This window comes from Nerophis lumbriciformis, linkage group LG24 (assembly GCF_033978685.3).
Source record: "Nerophis lumbriciformis linkage group LG24, RoL_Nlum_v2.1, whole genome shotgun sequence".
Taxonomy (NCBI): Eukaryota; Metazoa; Chordata; class Actinopteri; order Syngnathiformes; family Syngnathidae; genus Nerophis; species Nerophis lumbriciformis.
Window position 1 is genome coordinate 6,368,134 of NC_084571.2, and position 27,100 is coordinate 6,395,233.

Consider the following 27,100-nt stretch of genomic DNA (forward strand, 5'->3'; position numbering starts at 1 on the left):
TTCGTGTAAACTTAAACTTACCTTAACCACTCGCTCATCTTTTCTTCATCCATCCCTTCGAGTTAGCTTTTATGATGACGCCGGCTGGAAAGGTCTCTTTTGGCAAGGTCTTCCTTTTGAATATCACCATGGGTGGAGGTTTCTGGCCATTAGCATGGCAAGCTAGAACCACAGTGAAGGATGACTTCTCATTCCCTGTGGTGCGAATATTCACCGTACGTGCTCCCGTTGTATCCACAGTGCGGTTCACAGGAATATCAAAAGTCAGTGGAACCTCGTCCATGTTGATAATGTTCTCTGACCGGATCTTTTTTTCAGCTATCTTGTTTTTACAATATGCACGGAAAGTAGCCAGCTTTTCTTGAAAGTCTTTAGGCAGTTGCTGTGAAATAGTAGTCCGTGTGCGGATGGAGAGATTGCGTCTTTTCATGAACCGGATCCCTGTCGCTTAGTAGGAGCCATTTTGTGGTCTTTACAGATGTAAACACACAAAGGAAATGAAACGTACGGTAATATCCGCGCGCTTTTTCTTCTTCTACGCGGGCGGGTGGTTGCTTACAGTAGAAGAAGAAGCGCTTCCTGTTCTATGGGGGCGGGTGCTTACCTTGGCGGTTGCTTGCGTAGAAGAAGAAGCACTTCCTCTTCTACGGGGAAAAAAGATGGCGGCTGTTTACCGTAGTTGCGAGACCGAAACTTTATGAAAATGAATCTTAATATGAATCCATATATAAAGCGCACCGGGTTAAAAGCCGCACTGTCAGCTTTTGAGAAAATTTGTGGTTTTTAGGTGCGGCTAATAGTGTGGAAAATACGGTACCTTGAATTTGTTTAAGCCTTATTTTTTTGCAACACACTTTGCAGCCTGCAGTACATTGTTATTGGCATGGTGCACATTCTAAATACTAAACAAAGAAAAAAAGAAAAAAAGGATATTACTACTACCAAAATGCTGGTACTAGTAATAGTAATAAAGCAAATATGTTTCTTTACAAATCTTTTTTTAAACAAAATAAAATCATTATGGTGACGTGCGTACTTATTACTTACTTTGTGGAAAAAGTTGGCCTCCCTTGGTTTACATTTTTTTTAATCACTTCTTTAACACAAGACTAATATCGAGAGGAACCTACACATGTACATGAAAAAATAATGTTCATAAAATGTTTTCATAAAATTTACTGTCCACAATTACATTAAATGCAAAATAAACAATAAATGAATATTTGTAAAATACAAAACGACTACATTAATATACATAAAATAATGTAAGAGTTATTAACTCTTACATTATTTTATGTATATTAACTCTGAGTTAATCATGGTATTAATGATAATAATGAAAACATAAATACAATAATAATAAAAATAATAATAATAATGTTACTCACAGTGATTATGTTGTTTCTTTTGTCAGTAAATAAGGAGTCACCCAACTGAAAAATAACTTATCTCTTTCTGCTGTGACAAAGCAAAAAAAAATGGCGCTATGTTCTTCACAAGGCAGAAAATTAAACGACACTACCCAAAATGCTTTGCGCGGAACTCTCGCGATAGTTCGACGAAGGACAAGGAAGGTGCCTCAAGGAAGAAAATTAAAAAGAGGCAAATGAAAGATGATGGTCGCAGAATCAAACGAAAAACGCCCGAGAAATGAAAACGAAGACGAATTCTTAAAACAATTTAAGGCTCGTTTTTTCTCTACAAGTCGTCTTGCTTCATTTCCCTGGACTGTGAGTACATTTTACTCCGTACCGTTACTCCGAAGTATGTATTTACATAACTTCACCTAACTAGTTGAGCGAGAGTGACTGCTTTTATATCTGACACGATTACATTCTTACAATTCTTTCTGCTTGGTCATAATTACGTTTCAGGCTAGATTTCCAGCAAATATCCACATTTTATTTTATAAGGCGAATATGCCAATGCTGTACTACTAATACTGGCTGTGAGCATCATTATCTGAACATTTCATCATTACCTTAGTCATTAAATGTTTATTTCTGCCTTTTCAGGTTTTAGAAAAGGACTTGGAACGCAGCGAATCGTCACAAATAATCCTGGCTGTCCTCAAACAGGTAATTATTCATGTTGATAAATAATCTGAGACACAGGATTGATTGCGTTTCCTGTTTTGGTTAGACTTGTCTTCACCGGCTGTGCAAGAATTTCCCCCCGTCAGCACGATACAGGAAGTTGTTTCTGTCCGAGCTGATCAGACGGGTCAGTGTCCCATCGGCCTGTTCCCGCTGAGGGCGTTAAAACGATTGGTAACGGTTTGGTTTACGGCTGCAGGTGGAGGCGGCTGACTGTGAGCCTCTGGACGAGCTGTACGACTCCCTGGCGGAGGTGGTGTCGGCCCAGGAAGCAGCGGAAGGATACAGAACTTTCTTACTGGTACCACAGTCTCCTCTCTCACTCACACACACACTCACACTCACACACACACACACACACACACACACACACACAGCAGAGATTGATGCGTCTGATCAGCATTCCTTCCCAGGGAATTAAAGTCACTGGTCAATCCCTAGTTCTTTAGATGACATATATGCAGAGTAAGAAGGACCATCAAGACAGAATAGGAATATTATCAAGTTTTACTAAAGCTTTAGGAGACCAGCCCACACCAATACGGTCATACCGGCATCTCGAAATGGTCTAACATTCAAACGGAAAGAGACAACTTCTTGAATAGGAAAACAGCCCCCACCCGGTCCAAAAAGGAATACAGCCTCATTGTTATAATACAGATACGATTTAAAGGGAGTACTCCAACTCCCACATTCCAAGCCTTCAAGGTAAAGCACACAGTTTACTTGCGGACATAAGATACAAACACAGAAAGAGTACAAATGGAAAAACTCTAGCTGATCTAAACATGACTATGAATAAAGAAATAACTCTTAAACATATATGCATTCTCCACAAGATCGACAAATATGTCTTTTTCAGGGCCGATACCGATTATTAGTAGTCAAGGAAGCGGCTAACCGATGTTTGAAGCCGATATTCATTTGCAGTAAAAGTTATTTAAACATGAATAGTATGCCACTAAAAATCTGGACAAGGCTTTAAGTTGTTTTTTTTTACATTATTTTTTAGGAAACCTGGGACCAGTAGCGACATGTTTTATGCGGCGCTAATGTTATGGTTAATTTATCAGCAAAAACATCTAACACCTTTTAATACGTGTGTCTAAGAGGAGCATCAACATTTGCATTTCAAAATATGGCAACTCTCCTGGGAAAATTGGTAAAATAACGACATAGCTATACATCACAATAACTCGCCATCCACTCAGTTTTATAGCAGTTTTTGGATTTAATACATTGTAAGGTTTCTTTGTAAGGAACCCTGAAATATTGTGAAAATCAAAATAAAAACATGTCTCGGCTCCTTCATGTAAATTATCGAGTTGGGACATTTTTTGACATAATTTCTTCCGGGGTGTTACAGAACGTATGAGAATGTGTGAGCTGCTGCCTGCTCTTCATTACTTATATAATAATCTCCTATTTGTCAAAAATATTTACACAAAATTCAGATTTTTGGCAGTGATATCTTTTCTGTCGCGTTAACGTCCGTCCATCTTTGCCGCGTTGTTTGATTGGATCACGGAACATGAAACTCGGGGCGCACTTACAACGAGCCCACGCTACGGGTGTTGCGGACAGAGGCTTGTTGAGCGACTCCATCGCTGCAGTAGCCAAAACAAACAAAACAGGATCGGGGAGAGGCCAGGAAAGAAAGACAAAAACTGGATTTCCCGACAAAGTGAAGGGAAGTGAATTATATTTATATAGCGCTTTTCTGTAGTGACTCAAAGCGCTTTACATAGTGAAACCCAATATCTAAGTTACATTTAAACCAGTGTGGGTGGCACTGGGAGCAGGTGGGTCAAGTGTCCTGCCCAAGGACACAACGGCAGTGACTAGGATGGCGGAAGCGGGAATCGAACCTGGAACCCTCAAGTTGCTGGCACGGCCACTCTACCAACTGAGCTATGCCGCCCCACAAAGAAATTAAAGACAGGTAAGCAGAGGAGACGTACTGTTGGAGACCAGAACTGCAGGAGAGAGAAAAAGGAAGGGTGGGGGCGTGGCCGTGAAAAAAAAGGGCTGGTGCTTGAGCAGTGGGTAATGCTCAATTATTTTTTATACACTAAATACTGGTATCATATGTGTGTACCCATTACCTCCCTGCTTGGCACTCAGCATCAAGGGTTGGAATTGGGGGTTAAATCACCAAAATGATTCCCAAACGTGGCCACCGCTGCTGCTCACTGCTCCCCTCACCTCCCATGGGGTGGAACAAGGGGATGGGTCAAATGCAGGGGGTAATTTCACCACATCTAGTGTGTGTGTGTGTGTGTGTGTGTGTGTGAGACCATCAGTGGTACTTTTAACTTTATATATATATATTATACGTAAAATGCACCAATAATCGGCCCGGTTGATAATCGGTCGATGTCTAGTTGTCCGTCACATAATAAAGGGCGTCCTTGTTGACTTTGTCTTGCAGCCGTGTGGCGGCACCGTCAGCTTGTTGGAGAACCGGGCACTGATCTCAGAAGGGACGACAGGGCTGGTGACCTGGGAAGCCGCCCTTTACCTGGCCGAGTGGGCCTTGGACCACCCGCAGACGTTCACTAGCCGGTACCAGCTCGTTGTTGAGTGGCCCTACAGCAACTTGTTGAGAGTCAGAACCTCCACGACCGGAGCAAGGACCGCCCAACAAACCTTTTTTTTGCCTCTGCAGGAAGATTCTGGAGCTGGGCAGCGGCTTGGGCTTGACCGGTGTGACCGTGTGTCGCTCCTGCAGCCCGTCCAAGTACGTCTTCAGCGACGCTCACCGCAGCGTCCTGCAGAGACTGGAGGACAACGTCCGGCTCAACGGACTCCTGGAGGATGACACGACCCCTGAGGTCAGCGTGGAACAGCTGGACTGGACCGACGTGACGGAAGAACGCTTGGACGAGATCGGCGCCGACGTGGTCATCGCTGCAGGTTAGATGCTCCAGAACAGGGGTGTCCAAACTTTTTACTCTGAGGGCCGCACACTGACAAATTCAAACATGCAGGGGCCATTTTGATATTTTTCATTTTCAAAACCAATACAATAAATTGATTTTCTAAAACCTTTACAGCTCCCCTCAAGTTTGGTCCTGGGGACCCAGAAGGATCTCAGTCATAAAAATGTTGAAGATAAGTCATATATATATATATATATATATATATATATATATATTTCAAAGCTTAAATCTCCAGATCACCTTCAGGTATAACACATAAAATATGGAATATTTTACCCAAAAAATGTTTCCAAGTGGAATATTTAATGTGAAGTAATTACAGCCTGGCTTAAATAGGTCAATATTTCATAACAATATAGATTTTAATGCATTATTTTTTTTGAGCAATGACAGTTAAAAAAAAAAATCCACTAGAATTATTTTGGATCCAAAAAAGCCCCACTCATAAGTATAAAAAAGAAGTCATACTATTTTCTTTAACTTTTAAATCTCCAAATAAATTGCACTATCCGTCAATTATACTGTAAGTTTTTATTATTTCTTCCAAGGTTTATCATTTGCTTTATGCCCTTTTTGTCAAGGTAAACTTAGTTTTTATTTTGGCGAACACACAAAATATGCAATATTTTCCCCCCAAAAATATTTCAAAGTGGAATATTTCATGTGAAGTAATTGCTTGGATTTTCACGACGTCACGTCCGGTTCATTAAATATGCATGGTGGTCAAGCTAGCTGTTCTCAGTGGGTACTAGGCGCCAGTTAGCCTCTCTCGAAGAAAAAAATGCCCTATGCTTGCGTTGTCTTCGGCTAGACAAACCATTCAAATCGCGGAAATGATAAAGGTTTCTTGAGAGTTCCTGGAAAGGTTATCAAAAAGGGCAGAAGAGTGCAAGATTTTACAAAATGACTAGAAAAGTAGCACACACTCCAGTCCAAGGGAGCAGAGTCGAAGAACACATTAGTTTGCAGTGACCACTTCATTAAAGGTTTGTTTGATATACTTCTAATATACTTTACTTGTTGAGTATTTCCCATTGAAGTATTATCTTGATATCAATTGTATTTTAATTTTTAACAGAAAAACAGAGTCAATGATGCTTTGTCAGGAAAGCATCATTCTACATCTACATCTCCCCTCTTGTTTATTTTGTATCCAAGTGTCAGAGTACATATGGCAACAGGACAATAATAAAAATATGGTGATGATTCAGCAATTGTTAAGTTTGTTAAATGGATATTCAGTCACGGGTGTCAGCTGTCGGGTGCTAGTTTGTTTACTTTGCAAGACGCAAAGTTAAATCATGAAATGCAAACTTACCCGAGCAAAAATGATGCATATTTATCCGGTAGAGTCTTGATACCAATGTCTTTGACCCAGCCACACACAAAGAAGTTGTAGACCTCCATGCTTTTACAAGTTTTCATCTGTTTTGTCGTGTAGAATGACGTCTGGAGCACTATAGTTCGATATGTCTGGGAACTCCACCAACGGATAAATCTTGGTATCACTCGACAAATATTTTTTGATAAAGTATAGAGATCTATTGCGTTGCATTGTTTGATTTTTTTTGCTTGTATCTGCTTTTTGCCGGAAGATCTCGGCCCCTTGTGTACTCCGATAGTTTGCATTCTGCTTGATGCACAACCGCCATCTTGGCTTAGTTGACCACCAGTTTTTCACTTCCGGGAAGAAGTCACGTGGCGGAATACAAGCAATAGGTCAACAATTTATAACATTGATTTTGATTCGCTATTTTTTTTTTAACTTTGTGTTATTAGAGTCAACATTGCAACTTTTTCTTGTTACATTTCACCTGTTTGCTCTTTTATTCCACTTTTATGTTGTTTTGTTAATAGTATTTATAGAATGTGCCGCTGGACACTGCTGTTCTAGAGTATTTCAAATTAAATCATGACAGATCAGACCAGTTTTCTAGAATATTGTAGCTTAGAGGTTCTGAAATGCGGTTCTGATCTGCAACATTTTCTAGAATGTTGCAGGTCAGCTATGCCAGAGTGTTTGCTAGTGTGATGTTCTCCAATGGCATATATCAATGTTGTCCAAAGTGTGGCCCAGTGGCTGTTTGCAGCTCGCAGCTAATTTTTTTTATGGCTCGCAGCCCTTTAAGATATAATTACAAAAAAACACAATAAGAAGTAGATTAAAAGACTTAACAGGTGGAATATGTAACAAGAAAACATTGCAAAGTTTACTCTAATAACACAAAGCTGCCATGCAGGCTGTTTTTTCTTTTAACCTCATTGCTCAAAAAATAATAATGAATGAAAGTCAATGTTGTTATGAATTATTGACATATTCAAGTTTCCAGTTACTCCAAACGCTCCACTTTTAATTTTATTTATTTTGTTATTTTTTCCATAAAAACACGGTTTTCTCTGAAAAAAGGGCATAAAACATGAAACAACATTTTTATATCAACAGATAGATCTGACGTTGGTCTAAAAATGTAAGTTTTAAAAGTAATACAAATAATATTGTGTTATGACTTAATTTTAAAACTTTTATTATTGAGACCCTTTCAGGTCCCCAGGACCAAACTTAAAAGGAGCCCTAAAGGTGACATGACCTCCGTGACAGTTGTAGACTTGTTGTTTTTCCTTGTATGTCTGTTCCTGTCCAGTGCTCTTATTTTGTAATGTCCCTTCCCGTCTGCTACTGAGCGCTGGCTTCCACACCTGTTTTCGGTTGCCAATCGGGCTCCTATTTATGCCTGCAGGGTTGGATCATAATCTCCTGTTCACCTGGTTCCCTATGTGAGTGATGTCATGACATTGTGCACTTCCTAGCTGCCATAGCCTATTCTATGTTAAGTTATACCGTATAGTCTATTCTGCTCTACTAACACTATATGTTTAATTCTAACCAAGTTTTGTGCCATGTGCACTTCTGAGCTGCATTCGCCTTTGTTAATTACCGTATATATTATTTTTACTTTCAGTTTCTGCATCTCTGGGGTTACCGCCGCAAACTATGCTTCCTCATCGTTACAAAAGCTTAAAAAAATATTTACGTCGTATACATTTTAACAATGGAAAATATCAAAATGGCCCCCATATGCTTACATTTTTCCAGTGTGCGGCCCTCAGTGGAAAAAGTTTGGACACCCCTTGCATAAACGATAAAATACGCATTATGTTCTGCAATGCTCCTGATAGATGCTTTAGAATGTGGGACTTAAGATCAAACATGGTACAGGACAGATGTACTAGAATATTATAGCTAAAATGTCATGGTAAGACAGATGTTCTAGAATGTTGCAGGTCTGCTATCCCTGAATTTTTGCTCATGAGATCTTCTAGAATGTTGCAGCTAAAATATTCTGGAATGTTGCTCAATTAATGCTCTTAATGTTGGTTAGATGTTTCAAAAATGTCCCAGTAAGGTCATTTCTAGGATGTTGGTCCGGTGTTCTAGAATATTAGCAGCTAGGCCTTGGAATACACCAAGACAGGTGTTCAGAATGTTTGTTATGGCAATGTTTTACAATCTTGCCTATTGAATGTTCCTGATAAATGCTCTAGAATTGTTCGAGGTTGGATCTAAAATGTAACAGTAAAGGGTACAGGACAGATGTTCTAGAATATTGTAGTTAAGAGGTCCTGGAATGCGGTGAGAAAGATATTCTAGAATGTTGCAGGTCTGCGATGCATGAATGTTTGCTTGTGAGAGGTTCTAAAATCTTGCAGATTGAATATTCTAGAACGTTGCTGAAGGTTAGATGTTCTAAAAGGCCCCATTAAAGTTTTCAGGTCAGGTATGCTGGAATGTTGGTTCTAGAATACTCTTAGTGGTCCTGGAAGGCGGTAAAACGGATGTTCTAATCTAGAATATTGCATGTCTGCTATTTTTAAATATTTGCCAGTGAGATGTTCTAGAATGTTGCAGGTCAAATATTCTGGAACTCTGCTTTATTGATGTTGAAAGTTAATGTTCCGAAATATTCTCAGTAAAGTTTGCAGATCAGACATCCTGGAATGTTGTTCAGGTGTTTTGGAATATTGAAATTCAGCGGTCTTGTAATGCAGTAAAACAGGTGTTCTAGAATGTTGCAGATGAGCTAGTCTAAAATGTTTGCTAGTGAGATGTTCTAGAGCAGTGATTCTCAAACTGTTGTACATGTGCTTCATCTAGTGGCATGCCAAAGAATCAGTTAAGTGATTAGTGTTATTTTCCTATATTCAAACACAGTGTTACTGTTCAAACTGTGTGTAATGTTAAACATATTAATAAATATACTTGTTGAATAAAACATCTCCTTTGTTTTTAATAAATACTCAGGCTTACTACGCTACTGTATTTAAATGTTGGTCTTTATGGTGGTACTTGGGGGCAAAAAGTTAAAGAACCTCTAATCTAAAAATACCATAGCTAAGAGGTCCTGGAATGTTTGCCCGTGAGATCTTTTAGAACTTTGCAGTTAAAATATTCTGGAATGTTGCTCAATTAATGCACCTGGTGTTGGAGGTCAGATGTCCTCGGATGTTGATGAGGTGTTCTAGAAATGTAGAAGACATTTGTTCATTTGCAAGACAGGTGTTCTAGAATGTTGGAGGTCAAGTTTGTGCTGGCTCAGGTGGGCGGCTTAAAAAGGAGCTGTGCTGACTGTGTTCCTCTTCGTTGCAGACGTGGTGTACGATCCAGACGTCATAGCGGGTCTGTCCCAGCTGCTGTCCAGAATAGTCAGACCAATACGGGGGCGTGTACCCCCTGAGGTCTTCATCTGCTCCACCGTGAGGAATCCACAGACGTATGGCGGCTTCAAGAAGCAGCTTGGTAACAACTTCACTCTTCTCAGCAGTAGAGGAGGCGGAGCTTCAACTTTGTCTTTGGTTTTTCTGTGCTTGACAGGCGACGCAGGAATCAGCCATCATGTGATCGGTGGCGCTGTCGGTCACGTGTTTCAGTACGACAGAGTCTCCAGCATAGAGATGATCCAATTGTACGCGTGACATTAAAGATGGTTTTATTTACAAATGTTCCCATAAAGTGTCTCTGCAGAAGAAGAAAAGTTCTTAGTGCTCAGTCATAATTGCTGCTTGTAGTACAAAAGCGAAGAATCCCAGTCCGGTCAGGAAGAAGACATAAGCGGAAGGACATTTTGGTCCCAGTTGTCGTCCCAGCGCTGCCCTCTGCTGGCACGGAGGTTCCTCCTGAAGACGCCAAGTCTGCCGTAGGTGTTGGTAAACTCTGAGAGAAGAGACTGGAAACAAACAGGATGGAGCTTCTGCTGTCCTGAAATAATAATGTCGCTCCTGGGAAAACTCACTTTGAGCTGCTCAGCCAGCTGCTGAGCGTCTCTGAAGATCAGTCCGTTGTCTTCGTGCTTCACCAGCTCATGTAAGCTGACGGTACACAACTCTTGGTTTCACTCATGTGGGAGAACAATGGCGTCAACAGAGTCAAAACAGGTGCACTCACCACTTGTAGTTGATGGCGCAGACGGGCAGGCAGCAGCCAAACATGTCCACCACCTTCATGGGCAGGTCCAGATTGCTGGACGACTTGTGGAGACAAACACCCAAGTCAGCCGAACCTGCAGGACACACACAGGTGTGATGAGTGACGGGTTTGGCTGGCTAAAGAGTTTAACGGTCAACTCACCTAACAACACAGGATAGTCCTCTGCCTCCAGCCAGGGTGTGCAGATCTTCACATGCTTCAGACTCAGAGAGTCAATGGTCTTCATGTAGTGTTCCTTCTGAGGACCTTTGCCTTCACAGACAGGGAGAGGTCACATGTGCCGCTCACCATCACCCTTCATAGCGGTCATCGCACGCAAGGCTCGAACCAGCGACCACCGATTGAGAGTTAAGTTGAGCAACGCTAGCCAATGCATTAGAAGCCCTGGCCGTGACTGCGTGGAATTACAGCTATTACTTCAGGGCCGTGACTCGGATGTGAGTGAGGTTTAGGGAGTGAGTGTAACGGAGACTACTAGCTTGGCTGTGCAATAGGACATCCTGGGAACCTCACTTCCTGATGCCTTAAGAGCAGCGCAAGCCAATGAGTTAAAAAGCCTGGGCTGAACTGTAGGGAATTACAACTGTTACTTTGGTGTCGTGTCCCAGATAAGAGTGAAGTTTAGCGGGTAAGTGTAACAGATGCCAGCTAGCGTGGCTGTGCAATAGTACATACTGTGAACGCCACTCCCTGGTGCCTTAAGGGCAGTGCCAGCTAATGAGCTAAAAGTCCTGGGCGGAACTGCGCAGAAATACAACTGTTACTTTGGTGCCCTGGCCCAGATGAGAGCGGGATTTAGGATGCTAGTTAGCGTAGCTGTGCAATAGTCCATCATATGAACCTCACCCCCTGATGCCTTAAAAGCAGTGTTAGCTAATGAGCTACAAGCCCCGCGCTGTACTGTGTAGAGTTAATACTGTTATTTGGTGCCGTGTCTAGGATGAGAGTGAATTTTAGCGGGTGAGTGTAACGGATGCTAGCTAGCGTGGCTGTGCAATAGTACGTCTTGTGATCACTCCCTGGTGCCTTAAGAGCAGTGCAAGCTAATGAGCTAAAATCCCTGGGCTGAACTGCGCGGAAATACAACTGTTACTTTGGTGCCGTGACCCAGATGAAAGTGAAATTTAGGATGATAGCTAGCGTAGCTGTGCAATAATACATCCTATCAACCTCACTCCCTGATACCTTAAGAGCAGTGTTAGCTATTGAGCTAAAAGCCCTGGGCTGGACTGTGTAGAGTAAAAACTGTTATTTGGTGCCGTGTCTCGGATGAGAGTAAAGTTTAGCGGGTGAGTGTAACAGATGCCAGCTAGCGTGGCTGTGCAATTGTACATCCTGTGAACCTCACTCCCTGATGCCTTAAGAGCAGTGCAAGCTAATGAGCTAAAAGCCCTGCGCTGTACTGTGTAGAGTTAATACTGTTATTTGGTGCCGTGTCTAGGATGAGAGTGAATTTTAGCGGGTGAGTGTAACGGATGCTAGCTAGCGTGGCTGTGCAATAGTACGTCTTGTGATCACTCCCTGGTGCCTTAAGAGCAGTGCAAGCTAATGAGCTAAAATCCCTGGGCTGAACTGCGCGGAAATACAACTGTTACTTTGGTGCCGTGACCCAGATGAAAGTGAAATTTAGGATGATAGCTAGCGTAGCTGTGCAATAATACATCCTATCAACCTCACTCCCTGATACCTTAAGAGCAGTGTTAGCTATTGAGCTAAAAGCCCTGGGCTGGACTGTGTAGAGTAGAAACTGTTATTTGGTGCCGTGTCTCGGATGAGAGTAAAGTTTAGCGGGTGAGTGTAACAGATGCCAGCTAGCGTGGCTGTGCAATTGTACATCCTGTGAACCTCACTCCCTGATGCCTTAAGAGCAGTGCAAGCTAATGAGCTAAAAGCCCTGGGCAGAAATGCGCGGAAATACAAATGTTACTTTGGTGCCGTGACCCAGATGAGAGTGACATTTGGGGTGCTGGCTAGCGTGGCTGTGCATCCTATGAACCTCACTCCCTGATACCTTAAGAGCTGCACTAGGCAATGAGTTGACATTGGCTGGCTTTGTTCAACCCAACACTCAATCTATGGGAATTAGCACATTTACCTGTGATGATGCAGATGAGCTCCGGCAAAGACGCCCCTCCTTGAATAAAACCTTCGTATTCTGTCAAACAGAAAAGTAGAGCAGCGCTGAGAAAAGACATTCTTTTTGGTGCAGAAAAAGAAGTTACCTTGGAGAGCCTGCAGGAGGATGGAGAAGTCCTCATCCTCTGAGGAGGCAAAACAATGTGATGATTGTTGAGTTCACGGACAATCAACATCTCAATGCGACCAAAGTCACCTTGTAGTCACGGTGCACTCACTTGTCCAGCTTGTGCTGCTCATCAGCAGGGCGGGTCGGCCCGGCCTTAACGTCACAGTGTCCTTGGCGAGGTCCCTCACGGAGAAGACGGTCGCCTCGACTGCTTTGTCATCATCATCCTGCCTGCAGGACGCAACACAATAGACACGATGAAAAGGGGCAAAAATATTGTTACTAAACTGTTATCTAAATGAACTATAAATTGATTAATTAAATAGGGCATCAGAGCAGGTCATGAAAAAAAAGCATTTTGATAATATTCAGCGTTTGCAAACTAACACCAATTAAATGTAGATAAAATATCAAGTAACAACCCTCAGCTTTTGTGTTGACAATGCATATTATGAATTATTATTATTATTAGTAGTAGTAGAAATAGTAAAGTTGAACCTTCCGATCATGACATCCTTCGAACTGGATGATAGTCATAGAATGAGCGGTTGTCAACTTAGCCGAAATCAAAAGTGAAACCAAGCACATTTATTTGTGACTTTGTCCAGAGACAACTATTGATAAGGTTGATAATAGATTTTTTAAACCTATGGCCCCTTGAAGACATGGTTTTCCTCCATTCGTGCATATTTTTTTTTTTTTAGATTCTTGTATTATCATAGTGACATGCGTACAAATTGTGTGCGGTTCTGAGCTGTGCTTCATGGGTTGGACTATAGGGGGCAGTAGTGCTTTGCCTGCACATTAGATGCACAACCAGTGCAAGGGAGAGGAGTTGGTGAGCCGCATTCAAGTGTCTGCTGTGAGATACGTATTTTCCGCACCATAAGGCGCCCTGGGTTAAAAGCCGCGCCTTCAATGAACGGCATATTTCAAAACTTTGTCCACCAATAAGCCGCCCCATGTTGTAAGCCGCATCTAACTGCGCTAAAGGAATGTCAAAAAAACAGTCAGATAGGTCAGTCAAACTTTAATAATATATTAAAAACCAGCGTTCTAACAACTCTGTTCACTCCCAAAATGTACGCAAATGTGCAATCACAAACATACGTATATCAACATGGACAGAGCTGCGTGAAAAAAGCCACCCGGCCTCTTCGCGTAAACTTAAACTTACCTTAACCACTCGCTCATCTTTTCTTCATCCATCCCTTCGAGTTAGCTTTTATGATGACGCCGGCTGGAAAGGTCTCTTTTGGCAAGGTCTTCCTTTTGAATATCACCATGGGTGGAAGTTTCTGGCCATTAGCATGGCAAGCTAGAACCACAGTGAAGGATGACTTCTCATTCCCTGTGGTGCGAATATTCACCGTACGTGCTCCCGTTGTATCCACAGTGCGGTTCACAGGAATATCAGTTGCTGTGAAATAGTAATCCGTGTGCGGATGGAGAGATTGCGTCTTTTCATGAACCGGATCCTTGTCGCTTAGTAGGAGCCATTTTGTGGTCTTTACAGATGTAAACAGGAAATGAAACGTACGGTGATATCCGCGCGCTTTTTCTTCTTCTTCCGGGGGCGGGTGGTTGCTTACAGTAGAAGAAGAAGCGCTTCCTGTTCTACCGGGAAAAAAGATGGCGGCTGTTTACCTAAGTTGCGAGATCGAAACTTTATGAAAATGAATCTTAATATTTATCCATATATAAAGCGCACCGGGTTAAAAGCCGCACTGTCAGCTTTTGAGTAAATTTGTGGTTTTTAGGTGCGGCTAATGGTGCGGAAAATACGGTACAGTAATGTTTGGTAGGGGTATCGACTCGATATCAGAAGAAAATAAGTGTGCGTGTGCACGTAAGCTATGTGATATCATGTGCGATATAAGCAGTCCTGGACAGCCAGTTGATATCTAACTGTCCTACAATAAGCACACTATTTATACTATTTCAGTCAAGTCATTTACAAAACGGATCTCGCTGTAAAAGGAGAATTGTTGGTGCTTTTTGGATGTTTTTTTAGAGGACTTTGAGTGGAATAGGGTACTCCTATTACCTGCATTGTTTGCCGTATTGCCGTATTTTATAACTTAGAATGCATTAAAAAAATAAAACCATATGTGTTCTTGTCTTACATAAGGATTGTGAATGATGGGAAAAATTCCCAAAAAAGTGCAGTTCCCTATAAAGCTTAGTGATAATCAGTGTTGGGTTAGTTACTGAAAACCAGTAACTAGTTACAGTTAGTAGTTACTTTATTTCAAAAGTAACTCAGTTACTTACACCAAAAAGTAATGAGTTACTGTGAAAAGTAACTATTTAGTTACTTCTTCCCCCCCCCCCTTTTTTTTAAGGCTACCATTAATGCCCTTTTAGCCTTCATTTCAGTACTGTTATTGCACTGGAGAATAATACAATCTGTTGATCAACTTGACATGCATTTGCATCACTGAACTCAGAAAGCAATGTGGTCTACATACAACACACAAAGACAAAGATATGTTTCAAAGGGCCAATTTATTTCAGGCCAGAACAAATTGACAAAACTATTTTAAATAGCTGCAACATAATGGCACTTTAACTTTAACTTTAAGTAGATAGGATCTTTGATCCAAGACAACTTACATTTAACTAAAATGTTATTTTCTTTGTGCTCGACAAAAGAAGAGTATTGAGAATGTCTCCTTTTAAAAAACTCGACTTCTGGCTTCACCATGATGTCTTGTTAGTTGTTATGAGAGTAGCGTATGTGTGTGTGTGTGTGTGTGTGTGTGTGTGTGTGGCCCTTTAAGATATGACAGCATGTGAGGTGAGTGACGTCAGTGAGTGAGTGGGCGAGAGAGGTGAGCGAGCGGCGACAGTGAGTGCGTGCAGGTGCTCTAGCTTGGTGGATGGCTGCGTCCAATAAAGTCACAAAGTTGCAACAAACCGCCGGCCTCGTCATTCACCCTCAGCTGTAAAGACCCACTTCCGGGTAAAGTGAAGGTTATTAGCCCCGAAGACGTACATAGGCCCTGGAGGAACGTCTCCCCTGCGCCCCTCAACTACGGTATGGGAGCCCTCCCCCACCCACACAAAGCACGCCTTTTCTTTTCCACCGCAGTGCTCCAATAAAACACACTCAGATCTTCTGTTTCTAGCCGATACTACATAAAAAATAACGTAAAATAACGCAGTAACGCATCATGTAGTAACGGTAACTGAGTTACTGAATATAAAAAATAGCGCGTTAGATTACTAGTTACCGCCGAAACTAACGGCGTTACAGTAACGCGTTACAAAGTAACGCGTTAGTCCCAATACTGGTGATAATCCATCCATCCATCCATCCATCCATCTTCTTCCGCTTATCCGAGGTCGGGTCGCGGGGGCAGCAACCTAAGCAGGGAAGCCCAGACTTCCCTCTCCCCAGCCACTTCGTCCAGCTCCTCCCGGGGGATCCCGAGGCGTTCCCAGGCCAGCCGGGAGACATAGTCTTCCCAACGTGTCCTGGGTCTTCCTCGTGGCCTCCTAACGGTCGGACGTGCCCTAAACAACTCCCTAGGGAGGCGCTCAGGTGGCATCCTGACTAGATGCCCAAACCACCTCATCTGGCTCCTCTCGATGTGGAGGAGCAGCGGCTTTACTTTGAGCTCTCCCCAGATGACAGAGCTTCTCACCCTATCTCTAAGGGAGAGCCCCGCCACCCGGCGGAGGAAACTCATTTCGGCCGCTTGTACCCGTGATCTTGTCCTTTCGGTCATAACCCAAAGCTCATGACCATAGGTGAGGATGGGAACGTAGATCGACCGGTAAATTGAGAGCTTTGCCTTCCGGCTCAGCTCCTTCTTCACCACAACGGATCGATACAGCGTCCGCATTACTGAAGACGCCGCACCGATCCGCCTGTCGATCTCACGATCCACTCTTCCCTCACTCGTGAACAAGACTCCGAGGTACTTGAACTCCTCCACTTGGGGCAAGATCTCCTCCCCAACCCGGAGATGGCACTCCACCCTTTTCCGGGCGAGAACCATAGACTCGGACTTGGAGGTGCTGATAATGAAGTTAAAAATGCAACATGTCGACATAATCAGACACATTTGTCAAAGTAATCACATGACGTTGACCTATGCTGGCATTTTTTCTTGTAATATTAAGAACATAGTGGACCAGGACCTAGATAGATACACTATATTGCCAAATGTATTTGGCCACCCATCCAAATGATGAGAATCAGTTGTCCTAATCACTTGGCCCGGCCACAGGTGTATAAAATCAAGCACTTAGGCATGGAGACTGTTTCTACAAACATTTGTGAAAGAATGGGCCGTTCTCAGGAGCTCAGTGATTTCCAGCGTGGAACTGTCATAGGATGCCACCTGTGCAACAAATCCAGTCGTGAAATGTCCTCGCTCCCAAATATTCCAAAGTCAACTGTCAGCTTTATTATAAGAAAATGGAAGAGTTTGGGAACAACAGCAACTCAGCCACCAAGTGGTAGGCCACGTAAACTGACAGAGAGGGGTGAAGCGCATGGTGCAAAGACTTTCTGCACAGTCAGTTGCTACAGAGTTACAAACTTCATGTGACCTTCCAATTAGCCCACGTACAGTACGCAGAGAGCTTCATGGAATGGGTTTCCATGGCCGACAAGCTGCATCTAAGCCCTACATCACCAAGTCCAATGCAAAGCGTCGGATGCAGTGGTGTAAGGCACGTCACCACTGGACTCTAGAGCAGTGGAGACGATGAATCACGCTTTTCCATCTGGCAAATTGATGGACAAGTCTGGGTTTGGAGGTTGCCAGGAGAACGGTACATTTTGGACTGCATTGTGCCGAGTGTGAAATTTGGTGGAGGAGGAATTATGGTGCGAGGTTGTTTTTCAGGAGTTGGGCTTGGCCCTTTAGTTCAATTGAAAGGAACTCTGAATGCCCCAGGATACCAAAACATGTTGGACAATTCCAGGCTCCCAACCTTGTGGGAACAGTTTGGAGTGGGCCCCTTCCTTTTCCAACATGACAAAGCAAGGTCCATAAAGACATGGATGACAGAGTCTGGTGTGGATGAACTTGACTGGCCTGCACAGAGTCCTGACCTGAACCCAATAGAACACCTTTGGGATGAATTAGAACGGAGACTGAGAGCCAGGCCTTCTCGACCAATATCAGTGCAGGACCTCACCAATTTGCTTTTGGAAGAATGGTCAAAAATTGCTATAAACACACTCCGCAACCTTGTGAACAGCCTTCCCAGAAGAGTTGAAGCTGTAATAGCTGCAAAAGGTGGACCGACATGATATTGAACCCTATGGGTTAGGAATGGGATGGCACTTCAAGTTCATATGTCAGTCAAGGCAGGTGGCCAAATACTTTTGGCAATATAGTGTAGATATCTAGATAGTCCACATAGACGAGTTGTCGACTTAAGCAGGTTCCACTATCTTACTCGCACCACTGTTTCAACTGTTCTTTGTTTGTCTTTTTTTTTTTTTTAATAAAAAGTTGCGGGCAGCAGATGTCCCCCCTGGTCCCACCCATGTGTGAGCCGTTAAAGACTATTAGACACTTCTACATAAACAAAACGCCACTCACCTGCTGCACTGGAGCACGGGAAGCGTGCGTGAAAGCCTCACAAAAAGTTCATGCCGCGCCTTCAGCGGCGTCTCCCTAAAAATGGCGGCCGGTCTGTCGTAGAGAGTGGTCGCCCTGAAGAGGTCAAATGGCAAAAGTGATGCGGTGCGCAAAGATGAATTATTCGAGCAAAATAAATCATACTTGATGCCCCAGTTCCGGCACAGGTCGTCCTTCATGGCGTTGGTCACACACAGGTTGTGAGTCGCCAGGGTGCCGAAGACATGTTCATACCTGCAGCAAGAATAAAGAAGTCATTGGAGGACTGGTGCGAATGCTAGAAAATTCAGGTACAGCGCAGACTTCTGACCACTTTGCCAGGCGCACAAGCAGGTGCGTTTTGCCCAGGCTGAGCGCCATGATGGTGAAGCCGTAGTTGTGCCAGTCGATGACCAAGCGGCTGCCTCGCAGGACGCACACCAGCCAGGCCGCCGCTATACCGGGCAGACCAGGGGGATTCTGGGAAACAAAAGTGGGACGTTTGCCTCACCTGACAAGTCACGTGACTGCGAGTGCCGCCAACCTGCATTAGGATTTGAGCCTGCAGCTTCATTCTCAGCAGCACCACCAGAAGCTGCACAAACTGGACGAGGACTTTCGTCACGTATGTCAGGATCTTTGGGCCCCCTGGAAGGAAAGAGCGAGCATTAAGGTGAACACAGCGTGAAAATCAATGACCATATTGATAATAATCAGTGTTGGCGTTAACGCACTTTTTGTGTCTTTTTACGCATTGAAATCAGAAAGGTCGCGAAATTCCGGAAGTCCTTGCATCCCGAGGACTTCCGATTATCGCTTTCCGCCGGCGTTCTGTTTCCCGTATTTTCCGGACTATAGCCTACAAGAATGAGCTCACCCACCTCAATGCTATTGACGCATTGGAAAGGGTGATAATGATATTAAATCCACGATGTCAAGAAAAGCTGTCATGTTGCTTTAGAACATTACATGTACAAGTAAATGAAGGGCATTCTTACTCAACAGCCATACATGTCAGATTAAGGGTGGCCATATCAAAACAATGCCAACACAGTCATAAACATGTGCCATATTGTGAAACCAAACTAAACAACAATGACAAACACATTTCGGGAGAATATGCACCGCAACACAACATAAACACAACAGAACAAATACCCAGAATTCCCTGCAGTACCAACTCTTCCGGGACGCTGCACTATTTTATTTGGTACAGGGTGTAATTATAAGTGTGACCAGTAGATGGCAGTCAAACATAAGGGATAAGTCTCACGTCAACAACACCAACATTTTAAATGTTCCATTGAAAATATAGAACTTTACACATGGCGCTCAAAATCTATCAAAATGTTTTAGTAGTAAATGTTTTAGTGCCATTTCTAATATAAAGTAGTGTAAAGTTCTTACTTATATCTGTCAGTAAACGCGCCATGAAAACGCTAAAACATACCGGTGTAGTGAGTTTACATTATTCACCCAAGTAACTTTAGTTATTAGAGTTCCGGTCGGACGGTTTTTCATGGGACACATTTCCTGTGTTGTTGTTTCCGGATGAGGAGACGCTGCTCTGTTGTCGATTTAAGTGAAGTCTGAATGTCATTAAAACAGTTAGCTCCATCTTTTGACACTTCTTCAACTCCAGTCCTTGCACGCTAAACCGCTACAACAAAGATGACGGGGAGAAGACGTTATCGAAGGTGAGCCACGTAAATAAGACCGCCCACAAAACGGCGCATCTGGAAGAGACTGTCAGAAAGCGGCTTGAAGATGATCTGTAAAACATAATCTATGCAACATTTTGACCAAAGAACCACCATTACATGTTATGTAGACTAGTAGTCCCCAACCTCTTTTGCACCACGGACCGGTTTAATGTAGGCATTATTTTCAGGGAGCGGCTTTCCACTTGTGCCAGATAAACACAGCAAAAAAACAACTCACTATAAAGCTGAATGAGTGGGAGCACTGGGCTTGTTTCTTTGCAATGCGATACAGATAGGAATCAGCCTTTGGCTACAATCTGTCACATTTATATTTGATATGTTCACTAATGTGCATTGTATCATGTCCCAAAGTTATAACAAAAATAACAACTTCCTATGAGGAGTTTTATTGTACAGTTATAAACAAGCTTATTGGTGTGTCTAGTGGGACAGACCAAAGTTAAAGGCCTACTGAAATGCGATTTTCTTATTTAAACGGGGATAGCAGGTCCATTCTATGTGTCATACTTGATCATTTCGCGATATTGCCATATTTTTGCTGAAAGGATTTAGTAGAGAACATCGACGATAAAGTTCGCAACTTTTGGTCGCTGATAAAAAAGCCTTGCCTGTACCGGAAGTAGCAGACGAGTAGCGTGACGTCACAGGTTGTGGAGCTCCTCACATCCGCACATTGTTTACAATCATGGCCACCAGCAGCGAGAGCGATTCGGACAGAGAAAGCGACGATTTCCCCATTAATTTGAGCGAGGATGAAAGATTTGTGGATGAGGAAAGTGAGAGTGAAGGACTAGAGGGCATTTTGAGCGATTCAGATAGGGAAGATGCTTTGAGAGGCGGCTGGGACCTGATATTCAGCTGGGAATGACTAAAACAGTAAATAAACACAAGACATATATATACTCTATTAGCCACAACACAACCAGGCTTATATTTAATATGCCACAAATTAATCCTGCATAACAAACACCTCCCCCCTCCCGTCCATAAAACCCGCCAATACAACTCAAACACTTGCACAACTCACTCAATCCCACAGCCCAAAGTACCGTTCACCTCCCCAAAGTTCATACAGCACATATATTTCCCCAAAGTCCCCAAAGTTACGTACGTGACATGCACATAGCGGCACGCACGTACGGGCAAGCGATCAAATGTTTGGAAGCCGCAGCTGCATGCGTACTCACGGTACCGTGTCTGCGTATCCAACTCAAAGTCCTCCTGGTAAGAGTCTCTGTTGTCCCAGTTCTCCACAGGCCAATGGTAAAGCTTGACTTTCATCTTTCGGGAATGTAAACAATGAAACACCGACTGTGTTTGTGTTGCTGCAGCCGCCCGCAATACACCGCTTCCCACCTACATCTTTCTTCTTTGCTGTCTCCATTGTTCATTGAACAAATTGCAAAAGACTCACCAACACAGATGTCCAGAATACTGTGGAATTTTGCGATGAAAACAGACGACTTAATAGCTGGCCACCACGCTGTCCCAAAATGTCCTCTACAATCTGTGACGTCACGCGCAGACGTCATCATACCGAGACGTTTTCAGCAGGATATTTCGCGCGAAATTTAAAATTGCACTTTAGTAAGATAACCCGGCCGTATTGGCATGTGTTGCAATGTTAAGATTTCATCATTGATATATAAACTATCAGACTGCGTGGTCGGTAGTAGTGGGTTTCAGTAGGCCTTTAAGGTCGGAGAAAATGCAGTCCTTTATGAATTATTTAACGCTTCTCTGCGGCCCGGTAGCTAATGCGTCACGAACCAGTACCGGTACCCGGACCGGTGGTTGGGGACCACTGATGTAGACCACAAGGAAGTGTTTTACATTTAGAAAAAAACCCAAATATGACTCCTTTAATGCGCCCTATAATCCGGTGCACCTAATATATGAAAAAAGATTAAAAATAGACCAAGCGGTAGAAAATGGATGGATGGATGGCATTCATGGGCAGTGCGCCTTATAATCCAGTGCGCCCTATGGTCCGGAAAATACGGTATATTTGCCGGGTCAAATGATTAATTATTTATTACTGGTCGACTTCAAAGTAATGCACTTTCCGGTACAGTTTCTTAAATGTTTATTCGCCAAAAGTTTTATCGAACACAAATACTGCATTTATTTTCTTTTGTGTTATTTTTTTAATGAATTAAGTAACGTTTATGACAACCTTCTTCCAAAACACAATATAGAATGTGATATATCACAGGATAATGCATACATTTATCATATGTTTTCAAAACGCTTACAAAAAAGTGGGAGCCCATAAATTTACTGTGGGACCCCATTTTTATGACTTGATGGGGTCCCTGGGACCCCATTTTGAAGATTCCTTGCGCCAACACTGATAATCAATAAAAAGCATAAAAGCAGATACCTCTGATGCCTTTCACCTCTGCGACTGCGATGATGTGAATTCTCTCCTCTCTCAGCACATCCTTGTGAGGTTTGCTGTCTGCAAAAAAATAATATTGTGTGAAAATAACAATAAATAGCAATTGAATTCCATGAGAAAGTGTGTCCTAATATTTGACCGGAACTGCAAATAAATGTGTAAATTCTGGTTGATTGAAACTACAGGAGCTAGTAAAGTTACAGACATTATGTGTTATGTTTAAGGCTAAAAGTAAAACATTACCAGCAAATTTACAAAAAAAGATTGTCATCACTTCTGAGAATGAAGAGCATAGAAGAAAAGGTCATTTCAAACATCAGTATTCAAGGACAACTTTAAAACAAATGTGTATATCAGTGGTGGGGGTTAAACTATGGAATTCTCTTTACAATGAGATAAAAGATTGTAGAAATATGTTCCAATTGAAAAAAATATATAAAAGACAGAACAATAAGATCATATGGACAGCCTTAAGTGTCTACATTTTGCTTTGTATTTATTATTTTACTTATTTTTTGTCTGGTTTTGTATTTGTTTTGTATGATCCCGTGAGGTGTATATTACTTTTTTTGTTCGGTTTGTACTTCATGAAGTTTTGCACTTGTTTTTTTTGTTTGTTTTCATTATATTTGGATGTATTTGTTTGGTTTGTATGCTTGTGAATCTGGGCTATCCATTAAGTAGGACTACTTATTATGTTGAAGGGGGCAGGAAATATAACATTTTCTTCATCCTGTTCCTTCTCAAGCATAGGTGTGTAAATATGTGTTTAGTTGCTTAAGTTTAATTGTCTATTGATCAAAAATGCACATCATTGGAGTACAGGACACTGATCGCTGATTTTGTGGAGTGGTCTCAGGCGAACCATCTGGTCCTTAATGTGGACAAGACCAAGGAGCGGGTCATCGACTTCAAGAAGAGAATGACCCCTGTGGAGCCCATCAAGATCCAGGGCTGGGATGTGGCACTAGTGGGGCAGTACAAGTACCTGGGAGTCCACTTGAACAGCAGACTGGACTGGAAGGACAACTGCAAAGCTGTTTACAAGAAGGGCATGAGCAGACTCTTTTTCCTGAGGAAGCTTAGGTCCTTTAATGTGTGCAGCAAGCTGTTGGAGATATTTTATCAGTCTGTTGTGGCCAGTGCCCTGTACTTTGCAGTGTTTTTTTGGGGCAGCAGCACCAGCAAAAGGGACTCAAACCGGATTGACAAACTGGGGTCGTATTTATCAAGCGTCTTAGAGTGCCATTTTACACTTAAGTCCTGAGAATTTGCGAAATTTAGTCCTACTCTCAAACTTAAGAATAAAAGCTATTTATCAACTTTCTTAAGTCTCAGAATCACTCCTAGTCTCCACGATATTTAAGAGACCTTCAGAGGTGTCCTAAGTGGTTAGGAGTTGCCAGCAGGGGATGGCACTGAGGCGAGAGAGACGTGCGCGAAGGTTCAGGGAGCGGAGGGATGTCCTGGTTTTGTTCGATGACGAGCAGCTGATCAAACGGTATCATTTAGACAGAGCGGGTATTATTTTTGTCACAGATTTAATAAGGGGCGTCATCTCATCAGCAACATCACGCAGCAGAGCTTTCACAGCAGAACTAAAGGTCATCACAATGCTTCGATATCTCGCCACTGGGAAAATGAATTGGAAAGAAAAGGAAACTTTTGTTTTTGATTCATTGCCAATATTGTTTGTTTGTTTTGTATTATTTTGTAGTTTATTGTCAAAATACACACTCCCATTGTCCACTTAAATATTACTAAGATATTTCTTTATTCTTAGACAAGGGATTCCCTTCCGTGATTGGTCATTTCTATGGACACAGAAATGACGTCACCTAAAATTCCGTTTACGGCACATAGTAATGTCGTAATTCAGCTCTGAGTGTGACACTTAAGATTCAGTCCTACACTTCGCTGGAAGTGTGAGTAAGACGCTTGATAACTAACTTTTAAGTGCAGCTTTCAGCGAAGAATTTCTTTACTCATAAGTCAACTCTTAGCAGACTTCTTCGGAGTAATTCTAAGACGCTTGATAAATACGGCCCCTGATCCGGAAAGCTGGCCAAACTATTGGCAAGCAGTTGGAGGCATTTGTGTCAGTGAGGGATAGGACACTGGACAAACTGCTGGCCATCATGGACAATCCTGCCCACATACTCCACCAGACAATTGAGGGACAGCGGAGTTCATACTCCAACAAGCTCCTTCAGCTTCGTTTCCCTCAGTGTTCGATTCAAGAACTCCTTCTTTCCGCACTCCATCCAGCTGTATAATCACTCGCCATACAGCAATAGATTATAATTGTCTATTACCTGACCGCTTCTACAGGTAAAAGCCAGTAAATTAGAATATTTTGAAAAACTTGATTTATTTCAGTAATTGCATTCAAAAGGTGTAACTTGTACATTATATTTATTCATTGCACACAGACTGATGCATTCAAATGTTTATTTCATTTAATTTTGATGATTTGAAGTGGCAACAAATGAAAATCCAAAATTCCGTGTGTCACAAAATTAGAATATTACTTAAGGCTAATACAAAAAAGGGATTTTTAGAAATGTTGGCCAACTGAAGAGTATGAAAATGAAAAATATGAGCATGTACAATACTCAATACTTGGTTGGAGCTCCTTTTGCCTCAATTACTGCGTTAATGCGGCGTGGCATGGAGTCGATGAGTTTCTGGCACTGCTCAGGTGTTATGAGAGCCCAGGTTGCTCTGATAGTGGCCTTCAACTCTTCTGCGTTTTTGGGTCTGGCATTCTGCATCTTCCTTTTCACAATACCCCACAGATTTTTTATGGGGCTAAGGTCAGGGGAGTTGGCGGGCCAATTTAGAACAGAAATACCATGGTCCGTAAACCAGGCACGGGTAGATTTTGCGCTGTCTGCAGGCGCCAAGTCCTGTTGGAACTTGAAATCTCCATCTCCATAGAGCAGGTCAGCAGCAGGAAGCATGAAGTGCTCTAAAACTTGCTGGTAGACGGCTGCGTTGACCCTGGATCTCAGGAAACAGAGTGGACCGACACCAGCAGATGACATGGCACCCCAAACCATCACTGATGGTGGAAACTTTACACTAGACTTCACGCAACGTGGATCCTGTGCCTCTCCTGTCTTCCTCCAGACTCTGGGACCTCGATTTCCAAAGGAAATGCAAAATTTGCATGGTTGGGTGATGGTTTGGGGTGCCATGTCATCTGCTGGTGTCGGTCCACTCTGTTTCCTGAGATCCAGGGTCAACGCAGCCGTCTACCAGCAAATTTTAGAGCACTTCATGCTTCCTGCTGCTGACCTGCTCTATGGAGATGGAGATTTCAAGTTCCAACAGGACTTGGCGCCTGCAGACAGCGCAAAATCTACCCATGCCTGGTTTACGGACCATGGTATTTCTGTTCTAAATTGGCCCGCCAACTCCCCTGACCTTAGGCCCATAGAAAATCTGTGGGGTATTGTGAAAAGGAAGATGCAGAATGCCAGACCCAAAAACGCAGAAGAGTTGAAGGCCACTATCAGAGCAACCTGGGCTCTCATAACACCTGAGCAGTGCCAGAAACTCATCGACTCCATGCCACGCCGCATTAACGCAGTAATTGAGGCAAAAGGAGCTCCAACCAAGTATTGAGTATTGTACATGCTCATATTTTTCATTTTCATACTTTTCAGTTGGCCAACATTTCTAAAAATCCCTTTTTTGTATTAGCCTTAAGTAATATTCTAATTTTGTGACACACGGAATTTTGGATTTTCATTTGTTGCCACTTCAAATCATCAAAATTAAATGAAATAAACATTTGAATGCATCAGTCTGTGTGCAATGAATAAATATAATGTACAAGTTACACCTTTTGAATGCAATTACTGAAATAAATCAAGTTTTTCAAAATATTCTAATTTACTGGCTTTTACCTGTATGTTAGCTACTTCTTTGTTTTTTGTCTATTTTCTGCTGGATGTATGCTCTATTTTATGCTGCAGCTGTCATATATACTGTAATATTGTACATGGTAATTGTTATATATTGTATATATGATATAGACATAATATATCAGTATATATAATATACTGTGCATATTATGTAAATATTACGTATATATATGTTATATTTTATATCGCTATATTTAGTGTATTTATACCTGCACTGTCCTTTCCATCCTTACACTTTCCATCATTGTAACTGAGCTACTGTGTGGAACAATTTCCCTTGTGGTTCATTAAAGTTTGTCTAAGTCTAAGTCTAAATCAATGAAGGAGATAAATAAAACATCAATTAATAAAAAAAAAAAGATCATGTCAATATAATGGGGATGAAATGTTACCTAAAAATCCGACCAGAGTCACGTGATAACCATGTTTGCTGAGGGACAAGGCGTGATACTGCATGCGGGGACTGCGGCCGATGTCCCCCAGCACCAGCACGCACACCTGCCGCTCCGTCCCGTCGCTCCTCCACCGCAGCAAAAGCACAGCGAGCAGGCCGGCAAGCGCCGTAGACAATAGCGGCCACCAACAATCCCAACCTGCGGCAAAAAACACAACCAGGACCAGCGGAATAAGCGCTAAAGCTGCCGGGAGAGCGACGCTACGTAAATACGCCGCCATGTTTGTTTGGGATTTGGC

General features: G+C 42.6%; 2 protein-coding genes across 3 annotated transcripts; one reads left to right on the forward strand and one right to left on the reverse strand.

Moving 5' to 3' along the window:
- The first annotated feature begins 1,552 nt into the window (after positions 1–1,552).
- eef2kmt (eukaryotic elongation factor 2 lysine methyltransferase) lies at positions 1,553–10,144 on the forward strand. The gene is made up of 8 exons (XM_061981426.1): positions 1,553–1,730; positions 2,016–2,078; positions 2,143–2,223; positions 2,296–2,397; positions 4,528–4,661; positions 4,765–5,012; positions 9,684–9,833; positions 9,909–10,144. The coding sequence occupies exons 1-8, from the start codon at positions 1,614–1,616 to the stop codon at positions 10,007–10,009; spliced, it is 996 nt and encodes a 331-aa protein (XP_061837410.1). The 5' UTR covers positions 1,553–1,613; the 3' UTR covers positions 10,010–10,144.
- Positions 10,007–27,100, reverse strand: alg1 (ALG1 chitobiosyldiphosphodolichol beta-mannosyltransferase). Of its 2 annotated transcripts, none has more exons than XM_061981424.1 (13): positions 26,800–27,100; positions 22,458–22,535; positions 18,895–18,998; positions 18,682–18,830; positions 18,516–18,605; positions 18,333–18,446; positions 12,875–12,996; positions 12,743–12,781; positions 12,616–12,675; positions 10,662–10,772; positions 10,479–10,593; positions 10,327–10,402; positions 10,007–10,260 (listed from the first exon to the last, which is right to left on the reverse strand). In XM_061981424.1, exons 1-13 carry the CDS (start codon positions 27,080–27,082, stop codon positions 10,129–10,131), a joined length of 1,473 nt encoding a protein of 490 aa, XP_061837408.1. In that variant the 5' UTR covers positions 27,083–27,100; the 3' UTR covers positions 10,007–10,128. The 2 variants fall into 2 exon arrangements, 1 of the variants encoding a protein (XP_061837408.1); XR_009817482.2 differs by having other exon boundaries at positions 10,189–10,260; positions 10,479–10,561.